We start from the raw sequence: 21,999 nt of genomic DNA on the forward strand, positions 1-21,999 counted from the left end.
CCAAATCCTTCCAGTGTGCTGCTGCTGCACTGGTAAGCGGCAGATAAAACACACTGTAACCAAAACCTGTTTCTCTATCACCCCCACCTCCATCCTTCAGTTATTTTAAATAAACAAGGGCAGGCAGTGTGTCAGGCAATGCCAAGCAGAAGGCTGAACACTGGGAAAACAGGGCTCGTTTTTGCATTTAGGACTTTTTGGTTAAAATTACACTGCCCTGTAATGAAGGCTGAGATGCTGGGTTCCAGCGCTGCTTTTTAAATGGAAGATACAAGAAGCTGCCTCTGGCTTCCTGGTGAGCTCCAGTAATGACCAATTGGGTCCTGCCAGAGGGAAAGTGCCAACCCCTGTATCACATGACATGGAGCGGACCTGCATCTCCTAGTGGTGGCTGGAGAAAAATGCCCCACAACTAGAAAACGTGGAATGGGGTCTTGAGGCTCCTGGCTTTTGCCCACTGTGGGACTTTTCAGCCAAAGTGTTTTTGGCCTTATTTTGCCCCCTGTGCCCACTGTTTTCAAGGATATTTTTTAAGAGACTCTGGACGGCAAACTCAGCTCTATTCTCTTGACTTTCAAGTGAATAAGAATGGAAAGAAACAAGGACAAAAAGGTACAGAACCCCAACTCCAAATCAAACCACTTTATTTAAAATGATGAACACACTTCATCCAAGTGAAAGTTAAAAATAACAACCAAATGGCAGATCCACAGGCATTTTGTGTGGATGCCACATGGAGATGGGCGCAGAGCTAGGAATCTGTTCAGTGCTCTGTTTGACAACTGCAGGAGGCTGGGGTACTCGGCAGACAGTCCTGTTCTTCTGCAGTGACCTTGGAGGTGGGCTTGGTGGGGCGTCAGGAGTCAAGTTTTTGAACTTACAGTGAGACTAAGATGAGAGTCAATTCAGGGCACACAATTCACCTGGTTTGGCTGCAATGTAGCCTCCTGCCAAGAGCCAGCCGGGGGGTCAGGGGGTGTGTGTGGAAGGAGAAACCAGACTCTACAGGCAAGCCCTCGGCAGTGCTTGCGGCAGTCAGGACCTCCTGGAGGGGAAAACGCCACCCACAAAGGAAAGAACCTACTGCAGCACCCCAGGTGCCCACCGGCTGGGCGGCAGCTTTCCATTCACTGCACAACTCTCCTGAATCTCAGCAAGGCTGAACCTCTAAAGTTTCTAAAGCACTGCCACCAACAACTTTCTCCCTGATCCTTAGTTTAAACGCCATTTGCTAATTTACAAAGAAGCCCTGTACTGGTTTTAGTGGACAGCCAAGATTTTTATTCTGCTTTTGGGAAGATCTAATAAGCCTGCGGCTCAGTGGGGCCTGCGCTTGCTTTTCCAGTTGCGGAGATGGCCGTGTATGGGTCAGCTACCCTGACCTGCCTTTGAACACAGCACATTTGCTCCTACAATGAGAGCTCTGTGGAGTCGGGGCCTTGGGCCTGTCACTGCGAGGCCTAGAGCAAACCCAAATATTTGCTGAACCCAGGAAGTATGAATACATGGGCCGCTAGCTCCAAGCATAGAGCAAAATGTGAATAGCGTCCCTGTTTTCAGTGGCTCTCCCCTCGAGGTGGCCCTAACCATCAGAGGACTCCTGAAGCAGTCGAGGCCGCACCGTATGCGCCTCCAGGTCCAACCCGCTGATAGAGAGCCTTTGCTGCCCCCTTCGTCCCGGGAGCCCCAGGGCCCTCCTGCCAGCCCTGGCTGCCCCCAGGCCCTCTCTGCCTTGTTCTTCCTGTCAGAGGCCACGAGCCCGATCCCTTCCTCCAGGACTGGGCTCCTCGGCTTTAGGTTAAGCTGTTGTCTTGGAGAATGATCCCTCAGGAGAGGGGAATGCTTTATCCTTCTCGTCACTGCTGCTGATGCTGTCTGAAAGGAGGAGCTAGTGCCAGGTGGGCAGAGGGCTGAAGCCTGGGAACACAACCCACGTCCTGCCCTGCCCCACCACGTGCCCACCACCCCACTCCCTGCTCACACGGTGCTCCCGCCCGGCCCTACTTTGCTTCCGCAGTGAGTGTGCTCCTGGTGGTAAAGGGGCGCTTACTGAATCCCTGGCTAGAGCGCATAAAGCGTGTCCCAGCTATTTATGGGGTGGCAAGAGTCAAACAGCAGCACGTGCTCTGCGCCACGCAGATATTTTCAGGAAAAGTAACTGCAGACTTATAAGGTGGGTCAGGTTCCTTATTTCTGGGTATTGTCTACCAAACAGGAATCAATTTTGGCATCTGAAGAGAGAAAACTGGGTAGCTAACCTACCAAATTCAAGCTTCTGCTGCCACTGTCTCAGCCACGGGCAACCACGTCCCACCACTCCCCCTGGTGGCAAACAGCTTTTTTTTGTAAAACTGAAATTTCGAGGAGCAGTTGCTAAGAAGTTGTGAGGAAGGCAGAAAGGCAAGTGTGACAGCCGGGTGGCAATGCTGGGGAGAAGAAAGCTTTTGCAGAGAGTGCGAAGAATGTTTTTGGAAGCAGGAAGTACAGCCCTCAGGTAAGCAGTACACAGAGCAGACATTCGGGGTTTGCCTGGCTCACCCTCCGGGCCCCCTGCCAACAGGGAGCTGCTGCCCAAGCCCCGGGGCAGGTGGCAGAGGTGTTCCTACCAACCCAGCTACACATCTCAGCACGTGTAAAACTGAACTAAGACACAACTGGGCCAGCCTTCCAGAGTTGAGCCACGTGACCCAGGGTGACAACAGGACAATCTGCTAAAAATCTAACGTGACAAAAAAAGAGACCTCAGGTCTCCTGATTATAACCAGTGTCCAGGGGGATGTGAGAGGCACTTCACACCTTCGTGATGTGTCCACGTCCTCCACACCTCGGTGACACTACGGTGAGTTCCTTCTTCAACCTGGCTACTTTTTACTGGCTGTGTTCATGGCAAACCCCCTCTTATTTTTAAAAATTAAGTTGAATTTAGGGACAGACTAAGACAAGCAGGTCAATCAAGAGAATGAGAGATGGAACCTGCTGGTCAATCCCTAAATATTCCTGCCAGAGTCACTGCTAAGTAAAAACAGATCCCAAACACTAAAGAACTGCCTCTGACCTTAGCCTTGCATGAAACACCCACTTAATGTTTCAAGTCAATCAAAAATGTTCATCATAAAGCACGCTTACAAACTGCTTCTTACTGATAGATCATGTGCAGTAAAGAAAGGGACAAACTGTGTTAGCTCTCGCCCTTATTTATAATTTAAATTCTGTGATAAGAACAAATGGAACACCTTTCCCATAACTGTACTCAACAAAAAGCCCCAATGGGCCATTCCTCCGTCCCCCCAAAATACACAACACAAAAATACCCATGAAATGTAACAGCCTCTCTGTTGTGGAGGAGAGACAAGAAATCACAAAGCAGAGCCGACAGGGGCTGGGAGGTGCCTGGAGAGCTGGCTGGTCACTGCCACTGAATCCGCTTTTGGAAGGTGGTGGTGTCCAGGAAGGTGGCACAACTTGCATTACTTTGTACACACGATGGTTCACGCACCACTCTCTCTGCTTGTGTGCGATGGCTCTGAGGACAGCCGAAGCTCCTTACAGCACCAGCTAGCTAACAGCCAGCCGACCTCAGTGAGACACGGACAGGACAACACCCTCTGGCTCACAGATGATCAGGCAGCTTTAAGGGAGACAGCACAGAACCTTCTTACCCAGAGTCATGTCAGCCGCCAGTGTTCCACTGAGCTGCTGGTTTTAAAACTTCTTGATAATCTATTCTTAGCAGTAAAAACAGCGTTTGACTGTAGGTAGGAGCTCGGACCTTAGGAGGATTATCCAAAGGAGAAGGTAGGAGCAGAGGCGTGAAAACCGAGCTGTGGCCCCATCGGCTTACACTGGAGCCACCGCAGGGAGTCTCCTGACTTGCTGACTTGCTCAGGGGTGAGCCCGGCGTCCACAAGTGTCCCTAATCCTGCCAAGGAAAAGTACAACCTCCTGTCATCAGCACGTCGACAGCAGGAGGTGGGGGTGGGGATGGGTGTGCACAATGCTGGAAGGAAACTTAAAAGCAGAACCCCTCAGCAACACCCCCCGGTGGAGAAACGGCAGGGCTTTCTCTAAAAATTGTTGATACAAGTTACAAGGCCACATGCCAAGAGCAGATGTAAGTCTATAATAATAAAAATGACTTAAAAAGTTAAGCCAGTTAAAGAGGCAGGAAGAGAAATTGAAGTTGGACTGTGAAAAGGCCAACTAGGGTTGAGAAATGCACATTCTAGTCCAATAAATGCATTTGAACATAAGACCCTGGAATTTACCCAAGGAATTCCAGCCAGACCGCATGAGAATGAGGAAAAGGTGACAGAAAGGCATGTGGGTCTTCAACTCTCATGACACATTCCAAACTACAAAGAACACAGCAGGAATGTCACCAGCAGCAGTTGCGAACTCCAGGCGCTTAGATCCTATGTCAGTACTTTACTGTCTTCCCACGATCTCACCTCTTACAAAGCTTTGGGCATCTGGACTGACTTGCACATCAACTCCTTGGCAATTCAAAAGCTCTAGACAAGCTCTCTAGAACAGGAGTTCTTAACCAGGGGTGCACAGAACCCCAAGGGGTCCACGGGAAGATTTCAGGAGGTCCATGAGCTTGAATTGAAAATTAAAAAAAAAAACACTACTCTTGTGGGAATGTATTGGTGTGGGTGTGATATACTTATTAAATAATACACAGTATATAGTGTGGGCTTAGTATGATTTTTATTTTGATGTATCCTGTTCTGAATGCAGTGGATAACTGCCTGCAGAACAGTTGGTAAGGATGACGGAGATGGTTTTATGATGCTGTGGGAAAACTGGAATTTCCAAATGTTTCCCAAAAATCACATTTGAAAGATGTTGAATCGTGTTAGTTTATCAAGTACTGAAACTATGGGGAAGTATAAAGTGTAATTTTAAATAATCCTAAAATTTAAAGACATGCCGATGTTGAGTGTCATAAAATTATTTGTGGCTACATTCTGAGAAAGGGTCTGTGGTTTTCACCTGGCTGGTAAAGGGGTCTGTGGAACAAAAAAATGTGAAGAGCCCCTGCTCTAGAGGAAAGCGCCGCGTGAGCTTGTTAAGAGCCCCGCATGAGGACACGGTGCTTGCAGAGACGACCTTGTGGATTTTTACTGAAGTTTAAACTGATTTAGATCCAATCTTGTTTCAAAGCAAAAACAGCAGAGATATGCTTCAGATTTTACAAGACACCTGAGATCTCTGCTGCTTCTGAGACTCACCTCTAGCACTTGAAGCAGCCATGGCAAAATGGGAGACAAGCTAGAGGCATGCCTCAGGTTCTTCAGCAGACACGGGCAACTTTTCTAGTCTTTTGTCTTTGCTGCCTAACTTTTATCCCAGTGGAGGACCCTGCTGTCCCCTAAGACCTGGGGAAGGGGAAGAGCAGCAAACGGAGGGTGTGGAATTCTCAAAGGAAATAAAGTGTCAAAGATATAAAATGGATTTAATTTTTATTAAATAATTAAAGGGTTCCTTGGCACCACTCACCGATTCTTGCTTTTAGGCATAAAACAAGCCGCATTAATTTATATCAGTAGCCAAGGGACCAAGGGAAAAGCTACCGTTAGCCAAAGTGAATGTAGTCCCCCTCCAAGGGGGTCTTCCTGTTCCGGCCCTGCCAGCAGGCCCCACACGGCCCGCCCCGGGCCCTGCCCCGGGCCCCGCCCCGCGCTGCGCGCATGTCCTTCCACACAGACGGGAGCCGGCGAGGTCACCTGGAGGAGCTGCGCTCTTTGCTCACACAATCGTCCTGCGAGGTGGCGTCCCCATTCCACATCATGCTGCACGTCCTCCTCTTTTTCCTGCGGTGCATCATCCCGTCACCTTCAGATCCAGACTCACACTAGATATCAGAGGAGGAAAAAACAGGAGTAACCAGGATATCACCCCTTATGCTAGTCAAACCAACCTTGACCTCAGGAGACAGCATGAATGCTGCTCACGGCCTCCCGGAGGCAAAGCGGTCATTTATGGTCATCCCCTAATGTGTGCGCAGTAGCCGCCTCCGTGGATGTTTCTGGCTTCTTAAGGGTTGCAGTCACCCCTGAGATGCCGCTTCCCACAGGATTCTCAAAGGGAAGGGTTATGTGAAATGAAGACACCAACTCAAACTATTTTATCGTCACTATACTGAAAATGAATGCTGGAACTTCCCTCTACCAACACAGAGCTAGATGTGTAAAAGTACAAGTTTTTTTAGGAGGTACTAAGGATTCAATCTGGAACCTCACTCAGGCGAAGCAGGTGCTCAACTACTGAGCTACACCTGCTCCGCAAAAGTACAACATTTAACATTAATAAAACATACTCCCCAAAGACTGAATCAGCAGATTATGCCAGGTCAACAACAGAAAGTTCATCTGCTAAAAACATAGGACCCCCTCCCCTACATCATGTTAGCTTTTAACAAGTCCCTGGACTTGCTGTGTTTTGTGGCTTATAATTCACCTCCCACTGGGAAAATTCTTAATATGGGCTTTGAGAGCACAATAATCCACTTTGAATGCTTACACAGCTGTTTGCTAGTTGTGTAAGCTTGGGCCATTTACTAAATCCCAAAATACTTCTAATACCTCTTGAAGTTATTGCAATAATTAGCATGCACCTGTAGAGCTGTGTGTGACCGTTATGTTCACGTGTCAATTTGGTGAGATGATGGTGTCCAGTTGTTTGATCACGCCAATCACTGGCCTAACTGTATTCTCATGGATTTAAATCCTCAGTTGATTGTACCTTTGGCTGATTACAATCAACTGAGGAGACTGCCTTCAGCAATGAGCCATCACATCACATCCAACCAGTTGGCGGCTGTAAAGGGAGAGCTGAAGATTTCAGCAGTCAGAGGGGAGAATTTCCATCTTTACTTCAGCCAGCCAGCTTCTCTGGGGAATTCATCAAAACTTTCATTGGAGAGCCCAGCCTGCGGCCCTACAGAATTTGAGCTTGCCCATCTGCACAGCTGTGTGAGCCAATTCTTAAAATAAATCTTAAAATATCGACAGAATACCTCTCTCCTGTTAGTTCTTTTTCCTGGTGAACGCTGACTAATACACTAGGAAATGGGCAAAATTCACCACACAGCAGGCATGGTGGCAGTTGTAGTTTTGGGAGAAAGTGAGAAAAAGTTCTTATCTTCCTGCCTCCTGGAGAGGAGACAGAGTCGGGCCTGTCTCGAGCTGTGAAGTGAGCCCTGAAGAACCCCCAGGGAGCAAGGACTCGCCTCGGAATCGGAGTCCGAGGAACTGGAACTCGAGGAGCTGGAGGAGTCGCTGGAGCTGTCGGAGGCGATCCCCGTGGATTCCTGGAGGTCAACCGAGTCTGCCAGGACTGCCAACTCAGGGTGCTCTTGCTTCAAGATCCTGAGAAACAAGGAGGCTGTTCTCAGAGCTGTGGCACGCGATACCCACGCACAACGACTAAGACTCAAGGTCGAGGCCTGTTATCTTCACAAACACCCAGGAAGGCCAGGTGTCTTCATTCAGAGTGGGTGCTGGCCAGTGGAGAGGACACACACATCCACAGGCTGGGAACAAACTTTAATATACTGCCCAGTTTCTGAAGGGAAACTGGACCTTCGCTCCATGCGGTTTACTGCCGCCAGCACAAAGGAGCCACATGGACTGCTGACAGTGGGGCCACATTTCCTGGAGTTATTCTTTTTTCCCTTGGGAGAAACAGGTCCCCTTTCCTGGGATTTTATTTTTCTTCCCTGAACCTTCCTTAAAATTTTCTTTCCAACCTTTCCTTTCCACAGCACAGCACTTAATGACTGGAGTTGGGTTTGGTTAAATGCTAATTTAAGAGTAGAAAAAATTAGGTTTGAAAGAAATAAGAGGTGTCAAATAACAGAGACAGGTCCCCCTTACTTGAAAGATAAAACTGAACTGCCTTAAAAGACAGCCCTCCCCTTCTGGAACCTAATTTGGCATCTACTGTAATCACTGACAGAGGCCTGCTGTACTGCAAGGCTCTTGGAATGGTCAAATCACAGCACGCAGTGACCTACGGAACAGAGAAGTGGGCCTCAGATGCCCAAGAGTCCAGGGAGAACAGAAGCCACCACCCCTGCTGGCCCTCTCAGCAGGGAGGCTGAGCACTGAACAAGCCAGAATCCCTCTCTTACCCCGCGAGCTGGTCCCTCCAGGTCAGGGTTGGGACACAGTGGCACGGGGTGGCTGGGGGTGGCTTGCACTGCCGCTGCCCGTGCTGTATCTGTTCTGTGGATAAACAGAGGAGCTAAGTCTCCAGGGCAGTCACCTCACTCACAAGAACTGAAGGTAATAAGTTCAAATGGGAATAATGCTTCTGGGTAAGAAAAAGAAATAACCAAAATAAAACCCAAACAAAATTGTTTATTTTGCTAGTGCTAACTTTGAAAAACAAAAAAGAAAACAAGAAACAACCCCAATTATGACCATGTTTTGACTGACTGGCTTTGATCAAACATGCAGTCTTAACCTATCACCTTGAGGCTGGCAAACACCCTGAGAACTAGCCCTGATCTTGGACCCAAGTGCCTCTACCCGTGAGGTTTTGCAGCCCCCACTTCTCCCAGGCATTTCTCAAAACCAGTATGCTTCAGCCGTGGACTCTTTCACCATTTTATCTCTGGGATAGAATTGGAAACAAAGCAAAAATGAGGAAAAAGAATTTCTCTCACCTATACCACTTCCTTGATAATTTTGGTCTCCCTCTTACCGTCTTGTGCCATACAACAGGGAAGTTGGTGCTGCTGGCAAAATTCTGGGTGATGGCAATGGTGGTGTCGAGATTGAGGACAACATGCCACCAGCCTCCTGAAATCCAAACAAATTAAACAGGATTTGCTTCTGGATACAATTACTATAGAAGATAGATTCCAGAAACTGAGGATTCCTATCCATTAGGGGGTGTCAGACGCAGCCTCCACAGGGGCAGATGATCCTCTGATCCAGATGGGCCAAGTGACCCATCTGTTTTTTTTGGTAAATAAAGTTTTATTGGCGCATAGCCACGCCTATTTGTTTCCAAAATGGCTACATGGCTTTCCGCCTACAAGGCCAGAGCTGAGTAGTTCTGACAGAGCGTTCTAGCCTACAATGGCTAAAATGTTACTATCTGGTCTTTACAGAAGTTTGTGGATCCCTGCTGATCTGAAGGATACCCCTACCTTAAGTATGCTCACCTCCATAGGCTTAACATAACAAGATAAAATGTAGTTTTCAGGTGCTTGATTTCCTGCATCCAAGCAGGAATGCCCTTCCTTGACTCAAGTCACCCAGTGATACACTGTATCAATATCCTAGTTTATAGAAATATGTATCAGTCACTCACACAAAGAAAGACACTAGGCACCTACTAGTAGAAAGACTAGCAGAATCTCTACATGTATAAAGTTTACCAATAGTTTTGTTTAGGTGACAGTAAACGTGGACATCTCCCTGAGTACTTGAACTTACAGCAACATATTACTGGCAGCCATGCAGACCAAGTAGCACATTTAAAGTCAGCACCAAAGGGATTTTTTCACTCACGCTAAAGTTCTACTCCAAAATACCAATTCCTGAAATCAAAGAATGTAGTTTCTTCTAGCTTATGAATACCTGGTACAAAGACAGTCTCCCCTGGCTTCTGTAAGATTTCCAGGGGTTTGAATTCAGGTGGCCAGGTGGGAAGCTGCGTCCGGGGGTGAATGACATTGAACCAGGTAATAGCTTCGTCTTGCTGGTTCCCGCCCTCCTCGCGGGTCACCTTGATGAGCTCCCTGGGTGTGCTGGTCGGGAACAGGCACCAGCGCTTGTGGCCCTGCACCAAGGCATTCCAGGCACTGGTTCCCAGGGGGTCGATGTGAATTCCTGTTCCAGATCGTGGTGGTCCCATCACAAACCACCTACAGGATGGAAGCATCAAGATAGGAGGGGCAATTTAACTATACACAAACACAAAATGGGTAGTTTTCAGTTCACAGAAGCTTTGTATTAAGCATAATTCAGGCCCAACCATAAGATAAAAATTAATAGTGACACAAAGATAAGAGAATAAATTGCAGAGACAAGACCTAACATTTGCTTTGTACTTGGGCACTGGCCTACTTTTGCTATATTTTATCTCATTTACTAAGCCTCACTAACAACTCCATGGACTCAAGGAGTGTTAAACTGACTTCCCACAATCACCCAGCTTATTTTTTTTTTTCTTCAAATCTTGGCCACCAAACTCCAAAGTTTAAGCTGTAAGAAAGGTGCCCCAGGTAGCACTTTCCGAAAGTGCAGCATCAGACAAAGCTCTCCCCTCCAGAGTCGTATCAGCAGCACTCTCTTGACTCCACTGGCTTCCCACAGAGCCCTTGGGAGGCTTCAGGACCCATTAATACTCCTCCTCCTGCCTCTTCTGGGATGGAATTCCCAGAATACTCTCTGAGAGTGCCTTGAGGCTATGTCAGATGGGATGCTTTGGTAGCTGCTGTGTTTTCAGAAAGGCCACATTCATTTCCTTCTATTATCTAGCATTAGACTATGATGGTTTATGAGGAAGGACCATATCTTTTTATCTACCCAAATTTTCCTACACAGAAATGCTGAGTGAGTTGTGCATAAACTAATCCCAACAGAGAAAAGAAAAATGACAGGTACAGCTTATGGCTGGATTTGAACGACCAAATCTTCTCTCACAGATGGGTGGTACATTCTAATCACTTGGGGAACTTGTAAAACTGCTGATTTCCAGGTACCACCTCAGATCACTTAACTCCCACTCGCTGTTTGTGAAAATGGTTACATGAAGGAACTTGGCTCAAATGCTTTCAGGGATCAAGTTTTAACCATAGAACTTCCTGGAACTTTACCTGTAAGGGGGCCTGCGCTTCTCCCCAGCATACTGGAAGAGGTCATCTGTGAAAAATTTGGGCACCTTGTAGTCTTCCAAAAGTTTTCTTCTTTTGGGGTGTTCGCCATAGCTGCTGTCGAAGATGTACAGGGGGCTGTCATCTCTAGTGCTCTCCATGTACTCGATGTAGTATTTCATCTTCATCTTCACAGAGTAGCCATCGTTATCCTCACCGCACTTGAACTTCTGGTTCCGATATTTCCGTTTTAGGCGCTCCAGAGTCCATTTCTCCTGCGCAGACCAGCCCTCTTGGGCATTCAAGAGAACCACGGGCTTGTAAGGTCTTTCGTATCGCTCCACAAATTCTTCCACCGACAGCTGCAAAGCGTCGGCCCTTTCCACGTTATCCTGAGAGAATTAGAAAAGACTTGCCCAGTTAATAAAAAGAAAAAAAAAAAAGTCCAAGGGAAGGATGAGGGTGTCCCCCAGGGCTAATTAGCAACGACATACCTAAGGAGCCAGATTCTTGTTCTGGCTCCTCCTCTGGGGTGGAAAGGGCCCTGCACGCACGTGGGTACGTCGCCCCCAGTGGTCACCCCAACAGGGGCGGGGGGCTTCGCATCTCCCACCCGTGGGCCTTCCAATCAGCTCCCAGAGGGGTCAGGGGCGATGGGTCTTCTTGGTGAGGGCCCCAAAAGCCTGAGACTCAGGCGGCCGCCGCATGCGAGGAAGAAGCCCCGCCCTGGAACCCGTGGGGTGCGGGTGGGCCTCTCGGTGCTCCGCTCGGGGTGGGCGCGGGAGCGCAGACCCGGGCCCGAAAAAGGTGTGCGGCCGCCCGGCGATGACCACGCCCGGCCCTGCCACGGCCCGCCCCGCTCACCGCCACGGCCGCGGGGTTCAGCGAGAAGCTCTCGTAATAGTTGTGCCGGGTCCAATCCAGCGAGTCCTTCAGCTCCGGCCGCGCACTCCGCTTGGCCTCGCGGATCCGCTTCTTGCTCTTGTGGTTCATCCTGCCGGGGTCACCAGCTGCTTCCGCGACGACCTCGGGCGCGGCGCGCTTCCTGCCACTGCTGCGCCCCGCTCCGGCCCGGGTGGCGGCGGCGGCACCGAAACGCCCTTCGCGCTGGCCCAGCGCCTTTAACGTCGCCTTCCAGAAAATTCACTCCCCAACCACCTCCCGAGCTCCGGGTTGGGCCGGCCGTGGCTGAATTGCCCGCCCCCGAGCAGGCGGCGGCCGTCCATTGGCCTCGGCATCTCCCGGGCCCGCCCTCAGACGCGCCGGCGTTCCGCCATCTTGGGAAGGTCGCGTCGCCCGCGGGCGCTCCCGGAGCGGCTCCCCCGCCCACCCCGTTTCCGGCGCGCGAGCTCTTCCGGCAGCCAGCCTTTCCCCGGACCTGCTTCCGGCCGGGCCTGCTGCTGCATTGCTTCTTCACCTGCCTGTCTGTGGCGCTCGTTTGGTCAGCCTCCGGGCTGTTGGTCCTGCTCTCCGCGCGACCGTGTTGCCCAAGTGGGCCTTTTCTTCCTCTCGCCGTCGGGTGGAGAGGTGACCAGGCGACCCGGGGGCCACGTGGCGCCGGCCTGCTGGCCACTCTCCGCGGGCAGCCTGGCAACCCCGCGCCTTCCGCCGCTCTCCGCCCGCCCAGGGACCACCGCCGCCCCTCAGGGGAAGAGCGGTTTCCAAGGATACGTGGCCGAGGCCCAAAGCTTTAAGTTCTCGGATTCTGACCCCGGGGCCGAGAGCGCCGTGCTGGAGGTCCGCGTCCCTCAGGTGCGTGCGGTGCGGCGGCTGCGGCACCCGACGGGCAGCGCCTCGCCTCCTGTGGTGGCGCCCTGAAGGCAGGCGTGGGTCTCGGCAGGCGGGCTGGAAGCGGCACTCGGCAAGCGCGGGCTTCCTACTTTAGATTGGATCATGCAGCAGAAGGCTTGGCATGAAATCTTTTGGCAGATTAACTGTCTCAGTAAGACATTTGGGGGCCGTGCCAGGAACAGGGCCTTCCCACACCGAGTATTTCCTCCCAGGAGAGTGGCATTCTTGACACCTAATATTTTCTTTGATCTCGTTGATGGGCTTCTTAATTCAAGTTCCTCTCTCACTTTTGTCTGTTAATGAGACCGAGGATTCCAACCCTTAGTGCCGAAATACAGTTTCTTGGGCTGGTACTGACTTCTCCCTTTGAACTCTTAGCTGCCACAAAGTTCAGGAATTAAACTTTATATACATCGTTTTCAAAGTGCTTTCATGTTGCAGTGTTTTGTTTGATTTTAACAGCAGTTTGTGAGGGATTAGTAATCCCTTTTTAAAAAAGATTTTTATTTAACCCCCCTCGTTTGCACTCGCTGTCTGCTCGTCTTCTTTTTAGGAGGCACCAGAACTGAACCTGAGGCCTCCCATGTGGGAGGGAAGCACCCAATCCCTTGAGCCACCTCCCCTCCCAGTAATCCCATTTTAAAGATGAAGAAACAGCCTGAGAGAAGCTCAGGACTGGAATCCATTTCTGATCATCTCCAAACACCCTTAAATTGAAGTACCCTTTTGAATTTCTTCCTAAATTAGGGGATGAATAGAAGTCCCTTTTCTCAACACTAAAGCTGCACAACTCACTCCTCTGGTCAGAATCCTTCATCGGCTCTTCATGGCACTTCTACCAGAACGGAAGTGCTACCAGAGCTGGCATTTTTCTATCTTGCTCCCATAAAACTTAGAACACTAGCTTATTTTAGACAGACTTTTTGTTGGTGGATTCAGCTAACTTTGCTTACTTTTCTTCCTGGCACTGTACTAAGTGATTTGCATTTAACCTTCCTAATCATCCTATGAGATAAAATAGAAGAAACTGAAGGACAGGTTAAGTAACACGTGTAGATCATACAACTAGTAGATTGCATATCTGGAGTGTGAACCCAGGCAAGCTTATTACAGCACGTAACCTATGTGATATTGCCTCCCTAAATACCATAATTTTGTGATTCTGTCTTTCCAAAGGTTTTGTACAGTCCTTGCCTTCCAGACTCCAGTATTCAGCTCCACCCTGTCCTCTTCCAAGAAGTTTTCCTAGGACCACACTGCTTCCCATTGCATACCAAGTTAGGTCTGTGTTTAATACCCTCCAATATATTCTTATTACACTTACAATAAAATCTAAACTAATTTCTGTGGCTGACATCTGACCCCTGCTTTCCCTTCTGACCTCTACTTGCAGGGCACAACCATTCCCCCTGCCCCCACATCCCCCGGCTGGGGTACACTGTGCTCAAGCCGGAGGCGTTTTGGTTCCTGCCTCAGCACCTTTACCTGAATCATCCACTTTGGAAGGTCTTCCCAGATCTCTCGTCACCTCTCCCACTCACATCACCATATTTGAGCCAAAATTATCTTACTGGCTGTAGCAGCTTGATATGGTTATGAATTCCAAAAATAGATATTGGATTATGTTTGTAATCTAGTCTGTACCTGGGCATGATAAAATTATTAGGGCTTTGATTGAGGCATGTCATTAGAGCACTGGGTCAACGCCCCTTGGTGGATGAGGACTCACAGAAATGTTGAGGGTTTTTGATGTTGGGAGTTTGATGCTGAAGCCTTAAGCTGGAGCCCTGGGAAACAAGCCCACAGAGGAAAGAGAAGCCCCAAGGAGGAACCCAGGAAGCCTGAACCCTTGCAGATGTTGGCTGCCATTTTGCTCCAACACATGAAAATAGACTTTGGTGAGAGAAGTAACTTAAACTTTATGACCTTGTTTAAGCTCCTACCCCAAATACTTTATAAAAACCAACCCATTTCTGGTAACCTTGCATCAGCACCCCTTTGGCTGACCAATACACTGGCCTCTTGCTGCTCCAGCGGGGACCTTGTCTTTCATAGCTGCATCCCCAGCCTAGAGTAGTGCCTGACACTCAAGCATTAGATAAAAAATTGTGAATGAGGTTTGTAATGCTTATTACATGGTATTGTAGTTTTATCTCTCCACAGGTAAACTCCTGGAGAGCAGGGTTTGCCATTTTTGCAATGGATGCCAGTGCCTGAACTCAAGAAACGCTGTATAACTCCCAGCAGTTACAACAGAAATTTTATCTTTACAGGTCCTGCACCCCCAATATGGAATGTATGTTTGGCCCTGTGCTGTGGTCCTGGCCCAGTATCTGTGGTTTCACAGAAGGTGTCTGCCAGGGAAGGCTGTATTAGAGGTAAAGTGACCCTGAAGGTTTCCAAAATCCTAGGTGATGGTCAATTTGTCTGTTTTCCCGTTTTAATCTTAAAAACTGTGGCAATACAAATAACATACCTCCCATTTTTATGTACATTAGTCTTTTTATGTAAAAATACGGATGTTGTTAATACAGTGAAGAGACCATGTGGCCCAAAGCTTTAAATATTTACTGTCTGACCCTTTATGATGCAAACTAAAGACCATCTCAACAGGATTCCAGTCATCCAGGTTCTCAAGCACTGTTCCAATCAATGCTATGTTAATGGAGTTATCTTGTCAAAGAGAACATTGGGACAATGAATTGATACTTGACCAACACAAAGATGAAATATGAGAAAGAGCCCAACTTCTTTGCAGTTCTTAGAACAACTCTGAAATGCCATCTTTTAAATTGCTAGATTGGCGCTGGAGTGAGCCTTCCAGGAATTGTGGCCGCCAAATGTGGTGCTAAAGTAACACTGTCAGACAACTCAGAACTACCTCACTGCCTAGAAGTATGTCAGCAAAGCTGCCACATGAATAACCTGCCCCAGGTCGACATTATAGGAATAACATGGGGTCATGTATCTCCTGATCTTCTGTCTCTGCCACCTCAAGATATTGTTCTTGCATCTGATGTATTTTTCGAACCAGAAGGTAATAATTTTACCCTTCCACTGTACTATTTACATTGCATCTCTAGCCCAATTTAAAGTTTATTAAGCCCTTTCTCCCTAGACTTCGAAGACATTTTAACTACAGTATACTTTTTGATGCAGAAGAACCCCAAGGTCCAATTGTGGTCTACTTACCAGGTTAGAAGGTAAGACTGAATAAAAAATAATCTTGGTTTTGCCCAATTAGTGTCTTATTACACAATTGGATGCCTATGTTATGGCTAAAATTAAAATGTATCTGAAGGAAAACAGGAAATGCGTAATTTTTTAAACAATTTATTTCTTTAGTGCCGACTGGTCACTTGAAGCTTTACTCTACAAGTGGAATATGAAATGTGTCCACATTCCTCTGGAGTCTTTTGATGCAGACAAAGAAGAGATAGCAGAATCTGCCCTTCCAGGAAGACATACTGTTGAAATGCTGGTCATCTCCTTTGCAAAGGACAGCTTCTGAATTACACCTAGAAGCTGTTCTGGGACAACGTCAATACTCATTAACAACCTGGCATGTAAACTAGTATTCAGAAGGCCACTCCAGCTCCTCGAGGGTACAAGCAGTGGATCTGAAGACCTGTTGCCTTTAGATAATCACAATGGGTCACCCTAGACATTTTAAAGACAACCATGAATACAAAAATTAAAAGGCCAGTCAAGAAAAAGGACTTGGATTGTACTTATATCATTAAAATAGGGGGTGGGCTGGCTAACAACCTCAAGAAAATGCTACCATTAACTTACTGATTTTAGAAATAATAGGTACTAAAACTGGCATTTCCCACTTTTTAAACTTAAGTCAGCCACTAAACATTTTACTGTCATACAGTCAGTGACATTCACAAGATAATTGCATAGGTCTTTCAAAATAAACCTAGGAATAAAAGACCAAGACATGTTCTGAGAAAAGCTAACACCAAGAAAAATGTTTTAATTAAACTACAGAAACAATGGTTATAGTACAGAATATTCATAAGCAGAAAGATACACCATATTGTAAGTACTTACAAAGTTACAAACCATTTGCTTCCTTAACATTTTTCATGTTTTAAGTTCATACAAGATGATCAGATTTACCATTTTGGGGGAAAGGGAAAAAATGTATTTATCATCAGCTAGATGTGCTCACTGTATGCTCCGTTATTTATATGCAAGGCCCGGGTGACTGGAAGTGCAGTTGTCAGGCATTTTAATAAACTGGACAGCCATTTGTTTCTGCACGACAAGGCATCTTTACACAGGAGCAATCAGGAGAAAACAGGAAACAGCCAAGCACTCTGCACTGCAACACGCCACCTTAACAGCTAACCAGCATTACTCAACTGCTACACAACTGCGCCTAGTGCACAAAAATACATAAGAGAAGAGATTAGAATTGTGTGTGGTAAACAATCCTTTCCAAAAAAAAATTAAGTCTTTTCACCTGAAAAGTCTTTATATAAATTTGGGTTCAGATTACCATTTAGATCTGAAGGCAAATAGCATAAACAAACAAATTTACACCAACTTTCGTAGGTTTTTAATATTAAGGAATGAAGGCAATGTTGCGTCAATCTCTTGGCAGCTTTAGGCTACTCAGCAAGTAATGGCTGCACACGTTTCCTTAAAAGTCAGGAGGCCACAAATTAGGTTAACAATCTGTTTAATTTCAAACAAAAGAAGTCAGCACTATTATAAAACAAAAATGAAAATTTACCTCAAATATCCAAGCCAATAATGAAATCTGAAGTCGTTCACCTCACTAAATTACAAGAAATTTGAATAACAGCAACAAAATGGCACATAAAATGAAGTTTGCCTGCCACCTGAGGCAAAGCATAAAACAAGTAAAAAGTTAGGACAAAATGTTACAAAATAACCTTTTCAATAGCCAGTTGCTTGTTCCAAGGACTCTTTGATGGACTGAGTAGGTGGGTCCTTTCCCCCCAAGTCTTCCATTATGTTGCTGGACGATACATCTAAATTTGAAAAGAAATACGTTCAGTTTACCTTCCATTACATGAAGGTACCAAAGCTCACGTGGTTTCAATTTCAGGCATGTACCTACTAAGGCTCTGGTGAAACAGTAGGTAACAATAAGGTTCCACCCAGCCATTAACACATTTTTTTTAAAGGCCAAATTGTGAAATGTCCAAAGTCTACCATCAGCATTTACAAGTTTGGGTTTTGCATTCTTGGCCAAATCATCAAGGTGAAAATAGGTAAGGGGGGGAAAAAAGGAAAAAAAAAGGGGGGCTGTATTCAAACAAAAACAACTTGAAGTCTGAAAACTACTTTATGTAAGAAAAAATTTTTTTAATTTTCAAATGAAGTATTTGGCAGTTGAGAATAACTAATGCTTTAATATCTGAGCTACTTAGGGCCCTTTCCTTTTAAAAAATAGGACCAAACAATTTGAGAGTTAAAGACACACTATCCTTTCCCCACCCAATGCAATACCTGTGAAACTTTCTTTTAGGTTTCCAAAGTTTACTGCTTCTTATCGCAAATTCGTTTGCCACATCCATTAGAATATGAAGTCCCAGTCAGTACAACAATGGTTGAACTGATTGTTTTCTCTAAAAGGATAGTGCATCTTTAACATTTAAAGACAAACCTGCTCCAATACACGCCCACAGAAACTGGTCCCTGGAGGATCAGCCAAATCAGTTAAAATCTGCAATACTGGCCAATATTCTTTTATCAAACAGGAGACCGCAGCTTTAAAGGGGAAAATGCAGACGTTGGATGAAAACAGCAAGAAATAGTCATTTTCATTAATAGGTCTCAAACAGTTTATGAAACAGCCATTATTATCTAAGCTTTATATACATCCTTTCTGCAGACCCCTCTCTTCAGTATTACTCCCAAAGCCGAGAAAACCTCAGAGCAGCACTCCACATGAGGAGTTACTTTTAAGAACAATCCGGCCTTAAAAAAAACTACTCCACACCCCATGTACGGACTAAAGTCATGTGCCTAGGACCCCGCAGACATTACCATTAGCTTAAGAAGACACCGCTCCTTCCTCTTCAGGGGACTTGGGGGGGCTCTTGGATCGCGACCTGGACTTGGACTCCCTCTTAGACACGGGTGGAGGGCTTCTGGATCGGGACCGGGACCTGGACCGCGAGCGGGACCTGGAGACCGACGAGGACTTGGACTTGGATCTTCGAGCGGATCTGGACTTGGAGGTCGACCGAGATCGCGAGCGGGTGCGAGAGCGAGACTTCGAGCGGCTGTAGCGAGATCGGCTCCGGGATCGCGAGCGGCTGCGGCTCCGGGATCGGCTGCGGCGGCGCCGCCTCGGGCTGCGGGCAGAAAGCGGCATAGCAGTTGGGTGGCGGAAGTCGCGCGGGGCCCCGCCCGCCCCGGCCGCCATTATCTCGCTGCCAGGCCCGCAGACGCCATTTCCCGAGTCGCGGGGCGGGGTCCGCCGCCCTCCTCCCGCCCGGGCCCGAAGTCGCTGCCAACGACCGGAGGGACACGCGAGGCGCTCCCGGGAGCACGTGGCGGGCGCGCCTCCCGCCCCGGCCCCGCCACCACGTGTCCTCACGGGCCTTTGTGAGCCACCCTCGCCGCCCGCCCGGCCCCCGGCCGAAGCCCGCGCCTCGCTTACCTGCGGCTCCGGCGTCCGTAGCCGCCGCCCCCGTACCTGCGGGGCGGCGGGCCCCGGCGGCTGTGGTGCGAGTCCGGGGGGCGGCCGTAGCGCGCCATCTGCACCCGCAACTCGCGGCCGTCCAGCACGGCGCCGTCCATGGCGTCCATGGCGTCCTCGGCGTCGCGCTTATCGTGGAAGCGGACGAAGGCGAAGCCGCGGGACTCCTTGGTGTAGCGGTCCCGCGGGATGTACACGTCGCCGACGCGCCCGTACTTCTCGAAGACGCGCCTCAGGGTGTCGGGCGAGGTGCGGTAGGTCAGGTTGTCCACCTTGAGGGAGGTCATGCCCTCCACGTCGGGCGGCGGGCGGCCGTAACTCATGGCCTCAGAGGGCTCGGCCCGGGGGCCCCGGGAGCTGCGCGCCGAGAAACTGACGCCTGGGGGGGCCCGCGCGCGGCTGCGGCGGCGGCGGTTTTCTCAGGTCCGCTCTGTTCCACGCCGCGCCTCTTCTCCGGCAGCTGCCTCTGGCGAATGAGGAGACGGGGATGAGCGAGCACCGCCGCGGAGCAAAGCCCGCCACTACCACCACCTGAGCAACAACTGAGCGGGCGGCTGCCCAGCGCCCATTTATAGCTCTCTTCACAAAATGGCGCCCGCGCCACCCGGAAATGAATCCTGTGATTGGCTCGCCCCGCCCCGCCCCTTAACGTCGCCGCCGCGCGCCCCGCCCCCGCCCGGGGCGCCTGCGCAGAGGTCGGCGGGCGGGTAGAAAAGCGCGGAGTCACTGCTAGTGGGAGGGGGGAACGGAATTTGAGGGCTGTTGGAAAGCCCGCGAAACGCGTTTTCCGCCGGCGAGGCCGCTCCCGGCGCTCTCGGACCGGAGGAAGGGGAAGTGCTCGCTATATGGGATCCGCCTTTTCCCCGTGCCAATATCCGACCTCCACGCAGCTTTTCCGCTCGGCCTCAGCCCCGCCTCTGTAGAGGCCTACTCCTCACCCCAGTTACGGCCGTGTGCCCCCAGCCGCCTCAGGCCGCGCTTCGTCCCCGCCAGGCCCCTTCCCCCCAGCTTCCCCATTCTTCGCCGAGCTCGCGTTTGCAGCCTCTGTCCGCCCACAGGCCCGGCTCCGCTCCCTTACCTCAGGGGGCGGAGAAGCCTTTGCGGCGCGTTTGCGCGTCCCTGCCCGAGACTACATTTCCCTGCGGCCCTCGCGGCCCGCGCCGCGCTCTTGTCAGGTGACCGGGTCGCCTGACCGCGGTGAGTCAGGGCCAGGAGGGCGGGGCCGCTCCGGCCGCTGCGAGCTCGCCCTTGACTCCTCTAATTAATCCCCCTCGCGCGCACCTGTACCTGGTGCGCCGACGATCTTGGCGCGGTCTGGGTGCTGGGCTCGTCCTTCCTCGGATCGCGTCCTCGGGATGTCCTGACTGTCGGTGGGGAGAACTTCAGCCTAAGCCCGGGATTCTGATCCGAGCCCTGGAAGTTGACAGCTCGGCGGCCTGACATCTGTCTTCTCCTGTCACCATCTCATTTTTCCCCCTCAGGATTGCTAGTGGGTTCGCCACGTGGACAGCTGACTGCCCGGGGCTGCGGCTGACCTCCGGCAGAGCCAAGCCAAAATGTCCCCGGAATCGAAAAAGCTTTACAACATCATCATTTTAGGAGTTGCCTTTATGTTTATGTTCACCGCCTTTCAAACTTGTGGAAATGTGGCGGTGAGTTGGAATGTGTTCTCCCTCCTCTGGGGGGCCTGTCATCATGCATTTCAAAATGATGATAAACGTTCGTTATACGTGACAGCGCGCTTAAGATTGCGCCTTCCGTTTTCCCACCTCCGCTTCTCACTTTTTATGATTAGGCTGGGTTTCATGGGTCGGGCATTCCTGCTGAAAGCGCGGGTGTTAAACATTCCCCTCTACTTTTCTGATTTGGGGTTTGTATGTTGACGTTGTTATTCTTGTCTGTGTTAAGTACTTGGATGGTTATGGAAGTACAACTCTGGGCACAGTCACAGCTGGGTCCCCTCTACTTTCTTGTTATCAGTTTGCCCTCTTCAGTTGTGCAGTCCTTCAGACTGGACTTTGGGTATTCGTAAGCAGCGGTGTTCATTGCGGCGTTGTGAATTTTGACTTTATTCTCTGAATGCTTGGAGACATACTTTCCAATGGGGAGGGAGATTGCAAATCGTTTTCATTGATTAGTTTTGTCTTCCACACAGCAAACTGTCATCAGGAGCTTAAATAGCACAGATTTTCACGGCAGTGGCTATACCAGGTATTGTACCTTATGACTGGTTTTATTTGATATGACAGTAGTTGCTTAAATCCCATCAAAGGATCAAGTAATTTGATGTTATGATTGGATTAATGGTGATTGCATTATTTGTTTGCTGTATCTAGACTAACTGGGGGAACTTAATGGAAAAAGATGATAAGTTTAGGTTTCATGTAGGTTTGAAATCCTGGTTTCACAATTTAATTTCTCGGGATCTTAGGCAGCCTAACTTATTTGAGTCCAGTTTCCTTGCTCAGATAATGTAAGTAAAACACTTCACACAGTACCTGGCATTTAAAAGTGTTATTGTCACAACTACGTTCTTCTCAGTCCCAAAGGGATGATGTTTTACATGATTTTTGAAGCATTTCATCTTCCCGTTTTTGTAATATCTCAACCATTTACATTGCATATTGTCATTAGGAGCATTGAGGCTTTTTTTTTGAGGTACTGGGACCGCACGTGGGAAGCAGGT

The 21,999-nt window shown here is 49.0% G+C and overlaps 4 protein-coding genes across 11 annotated transcripts in view; 2 read left to right on the plus strand and 2 right to left on the minus strand.

Annotated features, from left to right (window-relative positions):
* Positions 1 to 627: 627 nt before the first annotated feature.
* Positions 628 to 12,150, minus strand: JMJD6 (jumonji domain containing 6, arginine demethylase and lysine hydroxylase). 2 transcript variants are annotated; one of them, XR_011646954.1, is made up of 8 exons: positions 11,699 to 12,009; positions 10,838 to 11,226; positions 9,597 to 9,883; positions 8,675 to 8,810; positions 8,138 to 8,231; positions 7,235 to 7,373; positions 5,730 to 5,857; positions 628 to 3,919 (listed from the first exon to the last, which is right to left on the minus strand). XR_011646954.1 is itself a non-coding variant. In XM_004454461.4 (7 exons), exons 1-7 carry the CDS (start codon positions 11,825 to 11,827, stop codon positions 3,883 to 3,885), a joined length of 1,245 nt encoding a protein of 414 aa, XP_004454518.1. In that variant the 5' UTR covers positions 11,828 to 12,150; the 3' UTR covers positions 628 to 3,882. The 2 variants fall into 2 exon arrangements, 1 of the variants encoding a protein (XP_004454518.1); XM_004454461.4 differs by lacking the exon at positions 8,138 to 8,231 and having other exon boundaries at positions 11,699 to 12,150.
* A 305-nt stretch (positions 12,151 to 12,455) lies between these two features.
* METTL23 (methyltransferase 23, arginine) lies at positions 12,456 to 16,344 on the plus strand. 2 transcript variants are annotated; one of them, XM_058284790.2, is made up of 5 exons: positions 12,456 to 12,586; positions 14,899 to 15,003; positions 15,425 to 15,662; positions 15,744 to 15,828; positions 15,971 to 16,344. In XM_058284790.2, the coding sequence occupies exons 2-5, from the start codon at positions 14,920 to 14,922 to the stop codon at positions 16,134 to 16,136; spliced, it is 573 nt and encodes a 190-aa protein (XP_058140773.1). In that variant the 5' UTR covers positions 12,456 to 12,586; positions 14,899 to 14,919; the 3' UTR covers positions 16,137 to 16,344. The 2 variants fall into 2 exon arrangements, with proteins under 2 accessions (XP_058140773.1, XP_058140772.1); XM_058284789.2 differs by lacking the exon at positions 12,456 to 12,586 and adding an exon at positions 13,832 to 13,907.
* A 230-nt stretch (positions 16,345 to 16,574) lies between these two features.
* Positions 16,575 to 19,682, minus strand: SRSF2 (serine and arginine rich splicing factor 2). 4 transcript variants are annotated; one of them, XR_011646955.1, is made up of 5 exons: positions 19,275 to 19,682; positions 18,656 to 18,966; positions 18,273 to 18,376; positions 17,536 to 17,634; positions 16,879 to 17,015 (listed from the first exon to the last, which is right to left on the minus strand). XR_011646955.1 is itself a non-coding variant. In XM_012523680.4 (3 exons), the coding sequence occupies exons 1-2, from the start codon at positions 19,634 to 19,636 to the stop codon at positions 18,663 to 18,665; spliced, it is 666 nt and encodes a 221-aa protein (XP_012379134.1). In that variant the 5' UTR covers positions 19,637 to 19,682; the 3' UTR covers positions 16,575 to 17,634; positions 18,656 to 18,662. The 4 variants fall into 4 exon arrangements, 1 of the variants encoding a protein (XP_012379134.1); XR_009182549.2 differs by lacking the exon at positions 18,273 to 18,376 and having other exon boundaries at positions 16,575 to 17,015; XR_009182548.2 differs by having other exon boundaries at positions 16,575 to 17,634.
* Positions 19,683 to 19,893: 211 nt separating this feature from the next.
* The window catches only part of MFSD11 (major facilitator superfamily domain containing 11), a 30,541-nt gene continuing 28,435 nt past the window's right edge, over positions 19,894 to 21,999 (plus strand). Inside the window, exons 1-3 of one of the 3 annotated variants that reach the window (XM_058284788.2) lie at positions 19,894 to 20,008; positions 20,795 to 20,965; positions 21,469 to 21,524. In XM_058284788.2, coding sequence (XP_058140771.1) covers positions 20,870 to 20,965; positions 21,469 to 21,524 — 152 coding nt within the window. In that variant the 5' untranslated portion in view covers positions 19,894 to 20,008; positions 20,795 to 20,869. Of the gene's footprint in view, positions 20,009 to 20,086; positions 20,966 to 21,468; positions 21,525 to 21,999 lie in introns of those variants that run through there. The other 2 variants (XM_058284787.2, XM_071210825.1) reach the window with 2 other exon arrangements.

The sequence above is a fragment of the Dasypus novemcinctus genome, chromosome 21 (assembly GCF_030445035.2).
Source record: "Dasypus novemcinctus isolate mDasNov1 chromosome 21, mDasNov1.1.hap2, whole genome shotgun sequence".
In the NCBI taxonomy this organism is placed as follows: Eukaryota; Metazoa; Chordata; class Mammalia; order Cingulata; family Dasypodidae; genus Dasypus; species Dasypus novemcinctus.